The sequence below is a fragment of the Crocuta crocuta genome, unplaced genomic scaffold (assembly GCF_008692635.1).
Source record: "Crocuta crocuta isolate KB4526 unplaced genomic scaffold, BGI_CrCroc_1.0 scaffold174, whole genome shotgun sequence".
Lineage (NCBI taxonomy): Eukaryota > Metazoa > Chordata > Mammalia > Carnivora > Hyaenidae > Crocuta > Crocuta crocuta.
The window spans coordinates 4349080-4361079 of record NW_027530330.1 but is presented as its reverse complement, the minus strand read 5'-3'; the positions used below and the strand labels follow the sequence as shown (position 1 = coordinate 4361079).

Here is a 12000-nt window from a genome sequence, read left to right as displayed (position 1 = left end):
GCACACACACACACCTTGATTTTGAGGGAGTCTGTGTCGTAGGGGCTTGGTGTAAAATCAGTATGTACTCTGGCACGGCCACAGAATGGTCCCGAGTAGGGGCCATCATCATCAAGTCGAAAGCTATCCCGGTTACTTGTACCATCTGAACAGCTTGTTACTCCACCTGATGAGAACAAAGCAGGGGTTAGCAGTACTTCCTGAAGGTTCATACAATTCTGAACCATCATCTGGATACAGCTAAGCAAGGACAATACTGAAGCATTGGATGCCAACGTTTTGAGGGGGTGCTAACTGATGGAGCCCTATTTTTTTCTGTCTCCCACTCTCCATTCATAACTTCTGTCCATCAAGCCATATCTGAACTTTTTTCCAGCCCATCTGACTCTTCTTTCTTCAAACACTAACTAAAAACACCCTTTCACATCATTCTTTATTATCTGATCCAGTAGCATGGTGTTTTGAGCATTGAACACTTGCTAAAGAGGCAGACAGTATAGACTTAACTCCCTGTACAGGCCAGACAATTAATTTTCACCTGTAAACAAAGACAAAAAGCTATAGCAACAGTTTGATCTTTGTATGCTACTGATCACAAGTGATCAAAGAATAAGACTATAAGGTTCCCTATGCTTAACACAATGTAGCTGGAATACTCTCCCAAACTTCAGATTATGTACCAAAAGTCATTTTGAAACAACATCTTTATGCATAAGAGATAGTGCTTTTGCCTGTTGTTTGAGTGTGAAGCAAGGAGGATGTGTGTTCCAATGTCTGTACTCCAAATGGTTCTGAAGTTTCTAAACTGGGCTTTGAAATCTACTCCAAATCTTTGTTCTCTGATCTATTTCCCTTCTGAGTTTGAAGCTCAGGGGAAAAAGAGAAAACAGATTACATTTTTACTGCATGCAAAATGAGGGCGAGAATGGTTCCCCATCAAAGTAGTTCTGTTTCTCCACCACTGTCTGTTGTCACCTCACTTTCTCTTCCAGTTTGGCTTTTCAGTGCTCTGTTCAGTGGTGAAACAGCCATGGTTTCTCTATTTATTCAAATAATTATGGAAATAAGGTAAGGAACCTTAGAGATGCTCCATATTGTATATGAACTGGTGTAAAAGAAAGGTGAGCTGCATATAATTACAGAAATTAAATTGTATATGACAACAGCTAAGTGGGCCACCATTTCCTCACACCCTCCCTTCCATGGCCACTCAGGCCTTGGCTTTTAATGATATGCTCTAGTTAGTAAATTTCTACCCACATTCAGCATTACAGTTTAGAATTTTAAAACTTCCAGTAGAAATGAATACTAATGAAATCTGAGTTTCACACATGCAAAAATATATCTTTCAAATGTTTCTGCATTAGCTTCCCCCCCCTACAAAATAACTGTTCTACAGCCAATAGGAAAATAGGAATATAATTCAGGATGTTTGAAACTTCTAGTCTTTGTGACCTGTCTTCAAATAACAGAAGCAGTGACTTCAAAGGAAATGGAAAATAAACCTTGCAAAACAACAACAACATTTAAAGCCTTGAAAAGATTAGAAGGATGCATAACAGTATACATATAAAAAATTATAAGGCACCCTGCAGTTATCAGTAGTTTCATCCAAATATTGTAATAGGATATGTGACTGAAACCTGAATTATTTTCTTCTTAGAAACACATGCTGATTCATTTCTGTCACCTATTTGTCAGTATTCCCTTTATTTAGTATTTACATAGTATTTCACTCTTTACTCACTAATGCTGGATGGAAACCTAAAAAGTAAATGTCAGAATTGATGTATATGTCCTGCTCTTTTCAGAATACTTCAGGTAAAAAGGAAGGAAAAAAGTGAGAGAGGACAGGAGAGGAAAAGAAAGAAAAGAAAAAGAAATGAGAAGAGAAAAGAAAGAGAAGAAAAAGGAAATGAAATGAAAAGAAACAAAAAGAAGGAAAGAAGACAGGAAGGAAGAAAAGAAGGAAGGAAGGAAAAGAAGGAAAGAAGGAAAGAAAGAAAGAAAGAAAGAAAGAAAGAAAGAAAAGAAAAGAAAGAAAGAAAGAAAGAAAGAAAAGGAAAGAAAGAAAGAAAAGATGGAAGGGAGAGAAAGAAAAGAGGGAAGAGGGAGGAGGAGGAAGATAAGAAGAAAGAGGAAGGAAGAAAGGAAGGAGAATAAAAGGAGGAATAAAGAAAAGGAAAAGATGGAAAAAGAGAGGGAGGGAAGAGACAGAAAACAGGATTTTAATTTTCCTGAATTCTTCAAGTCATTTTAATAATTTTGACTCAAGTTAATCCTAGTTCTCCCAAGCATACATTTTTTATCTTAGGGATCTGGAGTTAGTTACCCAACATGATCTTTTTGAGACATACCCCTAAGAGCCCTGCCTTAGTTAAAAGTTTCAAAGTAAATCATAGTTCTATCTAATATATTGTTTATAATTTTAAACAGTAGCAATTCTATGGATTCAACCACGCTACATTTTCACTACTTCTCTTATAAAGTAACTGGAAACCTGTTGCTAATTTGATGAGCCCGAAATCTATTGTTGTTGTTTTTCATTTGCAATTTGTTTCTTTTGCACTGTTTTTTTAATTTAATTCCAGTATTATTAACAGACAGTGTTATATCAGTTTGAGGTGTACAACATAGTGATTCAACATGTCAGTACATGACGCAGAATTCATCATGATAAATGTACTCTTTAATCCCCATCACCTACGCCATCCATTTCCTCACCCACCTTCCCTCTGGTAACCATCAGTTTGTCCTCTATAGTTAAAGTCTGCTGTTTTTAATGAACTTAACTCAGACCTCCCTGTTGTTCCTTATTCTATAGCCTTACTTGATGAACTCCGCCCACTGTAGAGACTATCCATGGAGTCACTGGCTTTGAGGGAGATCTTCTCTGTGTGACATCCAATCATTGGGTCACTGTTCCGGTAAGGGAGGGTATCCTCTCCATCTTCCTCATCCTTCAGAAAAACATATCAGAGGTTAAGTGCAGAGAACTGATTTCCATGGAGATATTCACTGTGTGCATGGATTTAACAAACAAGACATATTTTAGCAATAAAATACTTAGGAATACATCAGCATAAAATATGAGAGTCATTAATCTTTAGTTCAATTTCTAGCAAAACATATTATACTTGGAAAAATTCTTTAGATGAAACATTCCACATTATGGGATTCAACTGAAATTATAATAGTTCATTTTGTAAATTAGGATGGATATCATATCAAGACTATTTAATCAGTAATGTTAGATTTATTAACATCTATGCTTTATCCGTGAAAGCATTTTTATTTCTTCATGTTCTTCTTATCATCTATTTACCACCGTTACTAATCCTTTGAGATCTGATATTACAAGTTTAAATTCTGCATAGTTGTTTCATGTCGGTTATTTGCACCCTACCAGATCACTAGATATGAATAAAACATGCACATTTTGAATTCTAAAGCAAAGCTTATCTAAGAAGCTTTACAAATCTCATACCATGCTTGCACACCTAGTCAAGTGAAAAGCAAATCCTGCATAAAATTAGGAAAGACAGACAATTTCAAAACAAATTACATCTGCTTGAAAACATCTCAAATGTCTTCCATACTTAGATTGTTTGGACAAAACCTATAAATTTCTTAATATTCATCAAAATGTAATTCAATATTCCTCATTTATGAGCATTTCTAAACATTGATAAAGTTTCAGAATACATATATGATATATATTCAGTTGGACTCTCTGCTTTTTTCCATTCTTTTATTGACTTGTTCAGTCATTCACCACATGTTTATAGGATACCTTGCAAATACCTGACACTGTTTTGAGAACTAGGGATACCATAGCATACAAGATAACAGGATTCCTGCTCTAATAAGTTACATTTTAGTGTGATGCGCTGTTTGTGTGTGTGTGTGTGTGTATGTGTGTGTGTGTGTGTGTTGTGTTTGGGGACATGTATTCAAACAAAATGGGAGAGAAAATTTCAAAGAATAGGTGCTATGAAGGAAAACTGAGTGATATGAAAGGATTAGATACTAGGATTAAGGTTAGGGGAAGGTTGGCTGATTTAGATTGAGTAGTCTCCAAAGACCTCACCTATAAGGTGATATATATTCTGAATTCCTGACCTGAATGTCATGAAGATTTGGAGGCAGTTTTCTAGGCAAAAGGAACAGAAAGAACAAAGTAACTAAACTCAAAATTAATTTAGGTTCTGCACAGGAAGACAAAGCCAATGTAGCTGGAGCTGAGGGAAAGCAGGGGCAGTTTTAGGAGATAAGCTCAGAGATGTAGACTGTAACCAGATGAGGAAGAGCTTTATAGACCATATGTGGTGGTCATGGAAATGTGCCACTCAGATCTTATGCTGCGGGACCCTTTTGACAGCCCCAGCTACTGAATCTGCCACCGTGTCTGCCTGAAAGCCATGATCACTGCCAATGACTGAAACACGAGTCTATCTGGGCGGATATAGGGCTTCTCTAGTGAAAGACTTTGGTTTAAGAACTATCTACCAATCTGGCCAAAGCTTTCTTCCTCCCCTTTCACAGGTGTCAAACTTGTACTGTAGTCTGAAGGCTTTCCCGACCCATTTATTCTTTCTCTACGTTATCCTTCAAATACATTTTTTTCCAATAATCTTTGGTGTGTTTTTCCCTTTCTTAGTCTCTGCTTCTCAGAGCACTAGAATGAACATACCATAGTAAACGAACACATTGTGAAGACATTGTAAAAATTTTAACCAAGGGAAGTTATGTGTTCTCAATTCCACTTTTCAGAGATCTTTCTAGCTTTCATTGGAAAATGGTTTTTATGGAGGAAAGAATGGAAGAAAGACAATGGTAGTCTAGGCAAGAGAAGCTGTTGTTAATGCTGTTTTTGTTTATCTGTTTGTCTAAAGCAGGAATAGTTTACATGGAGAAATTAGGGGATTTAGATATTGCTTTGGAGTTTGAACAAAGAAGATATGCTAATTAAAAGGTGTGAAAAATGAGAGAGAGGAGTTTTGAATGATTCTTAGGCTTCTTTCTTTCCTCCTTCCCTTCCCCTCTCCTCCCTCCCCTTTCCTCCCCTCCCATTCCTTTCCCTTCCTTTCCTTTTCATTCCTCCCTTGCATCTAGAGTTATGACAGTGTTGTCTGTTACTACTGGGAAGATTGGGTAAGAAATCCTTTTTTGTTTGGTAGAACATAAAGAATTAATAATTCAGTTTTGGATGTCTTGGTTTCCAGTATCTATTGTACATTTAAGTGATGATATTAAATACACAATTGTTCCTTAAACACAACAGATAAGATGTCATTGCTAAAGATATAATTACGAAAAGTAAAGTTATGAAATTGGATGTGATCAGTTAGGAGGAGAAAGTACATTGAGGAGCATCTAGGAACAAGCCTCAGGAAGACTCAATATTTACAGAGACAGGGAAAAAAGCAAAGCCAAGAAAAGAAACTTTGAGAAAGAAAGAAAACCAGAAGAATGCTCAGAGAAATCAAGAAAAGATACTGTTTCATATGTATTGAAATCATCACTTGTGTCAAATAGAGTTGAAAAGTAATGTAGAAAGAAAGAAAGCGGCCAATGAATTTGGCCACACAGAGGTCAACACTGATTGTGGCTACTGTTTTACTGGAGTACTAGGGACAGAAGTCCTGTTGAAAGGGATTGAAACAAGATTGGACATAAGACATACAGATCAATGTAATAGAATTGAGAGTCAGAAATAAACCCTTATGTTATGACCCATAATTAGGGCCATGTATTTATTATCAATTGATTTTAAACAAGGGTACCAAGAAAATACAATAGGAAAATAATTGTCTTTTTACCAAATTAGTGTTGGGACAACTGGATATCCACATTCAAAAGAATGAAGTTGGACTCCTATTATACTCCACAGAAAAATTAGTAGACCATACACCAAAATTTAAGAATGACAAACTTTTAGAAGAAACTAAATTTAAAACTCTTAAAAGAAAACACAGGAGTAAATCTTTATAATCTTAGGTTAAGCGATGGATTTTTTTAATACAATACTGAAAGTTCAAATAAAAAAAAAGATCAACTGGGCTACATCAAATTATAAACATTTGGGCTACAAATGTTACCATTAAAAAAAAATGAAAATACAATCCACAGAATGGGAGAAAATATATCATATTGCAAATCATATATCTGATAAGTTACCAGTATCCAGAACATATTTTAAAAAGCTTAACAGTCAACAGTAAAAAATAAATAAACAAATAGCCCAAGGTCCCTGGGTTGCCCAGTTGGTTAAGCATCTAACTCTTGATTTTGGCTCAGGTCACAATCTCATGGTTCCTGAGATCAAGACCCAAGTCTGGCTCTGCATTGACAGCACAGAGCCTGCTTGGGATTCTCTCTCTCCCTCTCTCTTTGCCCCTTCCTTGCTCTCTCTCTCTCACTCTCTCTCAAAAATAGATAAATAAACTTAAAAAAACCCTATTATAAAATGGGAAAAATATTTGAATAAACATTTCTTTAAAGAAGATATACAAATGGCTTATACATGAAAGATTCCCATCATTAGTTATCAGGGAAGTACAAATCAAAGCCACATTGAGATTCCACTTCATGCCTGTTAGGATGGCTAGTAACAAAAAGACAAAAACAAGTGATGGCAAGCATGTGCAGATATTGGAACATTCACACATTGCTAGTGGGAGTGTAAAATGATCAACTGCTTTGGGAGGCAGGTTGCTAATTTCTCAAAATATCAGATAGTTACCATATTCTCAAGTGGGATGAAAGAATATTTCATTCTTTCCACACAAAAACTCACACACAAATATTTATAGCAGCATTATTTACAATAGCCAGAGAGTAGAAACAATGCCTATCAACTAATGAAAGGAAAAAAAAATGTAATTTATCTATAAAATGGAATCTTAGTTGGCAATAAGAAGAAATGAACTACTGATGTTTGTTACAACATATGATAAACTGTTTTTCATCTACTATATGTGTGATCTTTCTGAGCTTCTGTTTCCTTTATCAACATAGGAGTAATAATTTTGGGGTTTTTTTCCATCCAACTTCTGGGCAAAATTATTGAGAGAGAAAACAGATGTTTCAAGTTCTCCCTAAAACACCAAGTAATTCTATGTCTGGAAGAAGAATCTGTTGATCATTTAAGAAATATTTAATAGAAAAATACAAATGATTAACAGAGGATGCTTACCTTTTCCTCAGAAAGGGCTTTGATGTATTTTTTACCCACTTTTTTCTTCATTGTCCAGGAAATAGCTCTCATTCTTTTCCCTAAACCTCCTCCATTATGTGAAGTTTTATTCTGTTCTCCATTTTCATTTATGGGTTCCCCTTCATATACCTAGTTAGAATTGTTTATAAAAGATAGAATAATAAAGCAATAGAAATAATTGATTTGAAAACATTATTAGAGAGCAGATTCCACATTTTTGGACTTCATATGCATCTGATACAGCAGTTTCTAAAATTTCAATCTGGACATAATACATATTTTCAAAGTTGTCTAAGCCTGGTTACATGTGTTACAAACTCAGAAAATCAAATTTGTGATGTCAAAGGACCTGAGCTTCACATCTAAATTTTTTTTAAATAATTATATCTATTCTTTAAATAGCTGTACAGTAGAGCCACTTTAGTTTTACCCATTTTGAGATGCAAAAAAATAGAATTAAATGGCAGGCATAATGAGTGATCAAGTCTACAGAGATGGGAGATACTTTGTTGGAAGCTTTAGAAAAGTTATAATGGGCATTAAAATATCCTCTTGATCCTTATAGAAATTGAAATGGTCATTTTTAAAAAAAAGTTTTGGAGTTAAGTTAATCCACTGAGAAAGTGCAATATATTTTTTATCTTTCAGGTAAGCATCCAATACATATTTTCCACACTGTCAAGCAATAGTAAATATGAACTTGGTCCAGCCAATAGTACAAAAATCTTCATGTAATTAACATGTAATTTGTTGTTCTAAGCAGTTAATGTTACCTGATGATATATTTGTTTGTTTGATTGATTATTGCCTGCATCTCGCACTATGATGTATGCTCCATGACACTGGAGAGTTTGTATTTTTTATTTATTCTGAATGTCTAGAATACTTCCAGGAACATAACTGACAATATTTTTTGAATAAATGAAACTTCTCATGTAGAACTTTGGAGTCATTTTTTTCTTGAAGGATATACTTGGATTATATATCCTTAATATCCCAAATTGGCAAGAAAGACCTTTTAAGGTCATCTAGTCTGGCATTGCCCACCATTCTCAGTGGATGGACAGCCAGATATTTCTTGAATATAAAGAAATCAGTAGAAACCTCTCTTTAGTGAATGTGAATATTTTAATATGAAGGTTTAACCACAAAATTAACATCATTATTAATAAATATTAAGGTTTTTTTCATATCTTACCCCAAATTGTCTATGATAAATATGAATGGACAGACAATATAAGTCCTTATTGAATTTTATTAATTTCTACCTTCAAGGTTATAAAGGCAAAGAGTTTTTGCTTAATTCAAAAGCCCTGAATAAAATATAACTTGGAAACCCTTTAAATTTTTAAAGTTAGCCCTTTTCTTCTCTCTTCTCTCTACTTAAACTCTACCTTCTTTATAAAATTACAAACTAAAATAAAGTAAGAAAGTATATTGTTTTATAACCACCGGTGTTAAATTACCATTGCCTAAACTTCCAAAAAGTATCATAAATATTTGTAATTTTAGTTTTTTCTATCATTCTTTACAGAAGTTTCAAAGAAACTACCTCAGCATATTTTAAACTTGCACACTTTTCTGTAGTGTTCTCTTTCATAGCCTGCATCACATCTTTATTAGGTATTTATTTACAGTTGTTGCTTTTCTAAGGTCTCTCTCCCTCTAGACTTTGGGCTCCATGAATTAGGGATCTTCATCGGTTACTGCAGCAGTAACTTCTGAGTGCCTGCTGGAAACCGTGTCATAGACTAGGTACTCAGTGAATACTTGTTAAATGAATGAATGCTGAGTTGCTGAAAAACATCTTTTTTCAGGTTCACTAAATTCTTTCATGAATTACTAAGCCACCATTCCTAATCAATGAAACTGAATGACTCTGAACTGCTTTTGCAGGTTAACTCTAGAATTATAAAGTAAGTAATAGTAGGATATATCTATGTGTGATTATGGCAAGTTAAGTTTATATAAGATTATCATTGGAAATCAAATATAGGGTTTCTCACATAAGCCTGTGTATATAAATATACAGATGGGTAAATGGGGATATATATAATATACATATGCATAAAAGGGGATATATTATACACACATGCATGTATGTATACTAATGGATATATTTACAAAGTAATAATAGATGCCATTCTATTTTCATTTCTTTTGTTTAGAATTTCCATTCCTAAAATAAAAATATTTAAAAATAGGGGCACCTGGGTGGCTCAGTCAGTTGAGTGTCCGACTTCAGCCCAGGTCATGATCTCCCGGTTTGTGGGTTCAAGCCGCATCAGGCTCTGTGCTGACAGCCAGCCCAGAGCCTGGAGCCTGTTTTGGATTCTGTGTCTCCCTCTCTCTTTGACCCTCCCCTGCTCACGTTGTCTCTCTCTCTCTCTCTCAGAAAGAAATAAAATATTAAAAAATATTTTTTAAAGTATGTAAAAATATTATAGATATATACACATAGGAATCTGAAAAGTTATTTTGAGAAATTAAATATGATAAATGGAAAAATTCCTTACAAAAAAACAAAAAGTATGCATACAATAATGAGAATGAATAACTAAGAAATATGTAAGCTCCAAAACCTACTGATCTAAAATGTATCACATGTGAAGTTGCTGAATCAGGTTCAATGATAAACATGTATTTTTAGTTTTTTCAATATATATCCTTTATCCTTCCTTTCTACCATTTTATTAGTTGTTATACCTTTCATTAATCAGTTATTGCAGTTAACTTATAGTTTGTGAGATAGTATAACAGGATGACAAACTTGATGTTTGAGATGTTGAGAACTCAACAGATGTTGAGTTCTGCCTTTGTCATTTATTAACCATGTAATTTAGAAGTAATTTTCCTCAATGAAATGTATTTCTTCAATGGTAAAATAGTAATATTAGTTGTTCCTACATTATTGGTAGGTAAAAGGTTTAGTGTTGTGCTATATGATGATAAGTTTTCAATGAAATATAGATATTATTATTACTATTACTATTATTATTACATAGACTTAATTTTATGGGAAATTTTTTCTCATGCTACATCTAAAGTGCCCATGATTTGCAAATGTGTATGTAACAGTCACTTATGAGACATTTCAGTGCATATAGTAGAAATGTGAGTACAATTGAGCAACTATATGCTCTCCTTGACAAACTTAAAACTAAGCCATGTAATTATGCAATTAAATTAAAACAATTACAACTTACATAAAGCTTAACATATACATTGCTTTATGGTGGAAATGTTCAGAAAACTTGGGATTATCTGTGTTACTTTAAATTGTAACTCTCTTCATAAGTTCATGTTCTCCTTTTCCTAACATGTTCGGTTTCTTAGACAGCTTTTCACTTTTAATACCCAGCATGATATTAGGTAATAAATCATTGCTTGTTCATTTATTAGAAAAATATAGGCAAGACTGATTTTTAAATATACTTATTTTTCTTAGTGTACTTTGCAAAATTGATATTGCCTTTATAATTTTTGATAAGATGTTTGCATAACAATAATAATAAAAATACTAACCTCAGCTGAGTCATCTGGTTTTGAAATGGAATTATTCCGAAAACGATCGAAATTCCCAAAACTGCTGCTGCGCTATAAAACAGGAAAGAGAAAGGAAAGGACATTTAGGATTTGTGATCTTCTCTGATAAAATTACTAAACATATTAGACTATGGTTCAATAAGTGTCCGTATATTGAAAATATAGGATTAAAAAAGCCCTTCTCTCTGGAATATCTAAAGGCACTGAAGGTATAACTATTATTAACATTATAATATTTACAGTCGATAAAATGCCTTCATATGTTTTATGCTATTGTGTTAAGCACCTTGGAGAAAATCTATCAAATTATTTTCAATTTATAGTGTTATAGTGTTCTGCTCTTGGGAATGGTAGCTGGAGAATCTATGAATTCTAAGCTGAGCCTTCTTGAAGTGAGCCAACCACAAACTTATTTCCATGAGGGAATGGCAAGAATTATGAACCAACCGACTAATAAATAACAACTAAACAAACAAACACAGGCATCTGAGTAGATCCATCAGCATGCCTCATAAGGATCATATTTGTCAAGAAACCAAAACTGAACACAAATACATTTATCACTGATAACTTGATCATTTGAGACTCTCCACTTGGTGTCAGAAAGAGAAGGCGTACACGTAGACCTATTCATAAATTGAGAGCAGGATTTAGGCGCGCACAGTCTAAAGCTGGGAGTAAAACTGACTTTGTCCGCATTTAACATGGAATACAATGAGACCATGGCGCAATTTCATTCGCTGGTTTTGAGAAAAAGCTCAACATGTTAATAGAAGACTTGTTCCCTTGGATACTTTTTGCCTACAAAGCTAAATTTTTACTCTCATGTAACTCATTCTAGGCGGGTAATTATAAATAATCCCTGACATGTTACAGAGTAACATTATTCTCCTAAATACATGTTCAACAATCTTTAGAGTCATTGAGTCAAAGCACTGATGTGTCTTTACTACCTATTTACTTTTAACCATTGTTTGGAATGATGGCTATCTGATATTATGCCCTTCATGTACCCATAAATCCTAAGAATATGTTCTATGTCGAGAACTTAATTTCATCTCAAGCTTATAATATTTTCAAAACAAGCTGGTGATTTGAAAAGTTAACAATGGGCGTCTGTAATTGATAAAACCTTGTATCTTCCTTTCAGAAGTCACAGCCCAGATTAGTTCAAATCACCTTCAAAGGCTCTTCGTTCTTCCAAGCACTCTTAGACTATATTTCCCCACCAGCTA

The 12000-nt window shown here is 34.0% G+C and overlaps 1 protein-coding gene across 3 annotated transcripts in view; it reads right to left on the bottom strand.

The window, feature by feature from the left end:
• The window catches only part of SAMSN1 (SAM domain, SH3 domain and nuclear localization signals 1), a 142725-nt gene that overhangs the window by 17480 nt on the left and 113245 nt on the right, over positions 1-12000 (bottom strand). For all 3 annotated transcript variants that reach the window (XM_077765653.1, XM_077765652.1, XM_077765651.1), the window contains 4 exons: positions 10745-10816; positions 7199-7348; positions 2831-2960; positions 15-166 (listed from right to left, as the gene is read on the bottom strand). In XM_077765653.1, the coding sequence (XP_077621779.1) occupies positions 15-166; positions 2831-2960; positions 7199-7348; positions 10745-10816 (504 nt within the window). The remainder of the gene's footprint in view (positions 1-14; positions 167-2830; positions 2961-7198; positions 7349-10744; positions 10817-12000) is intronic.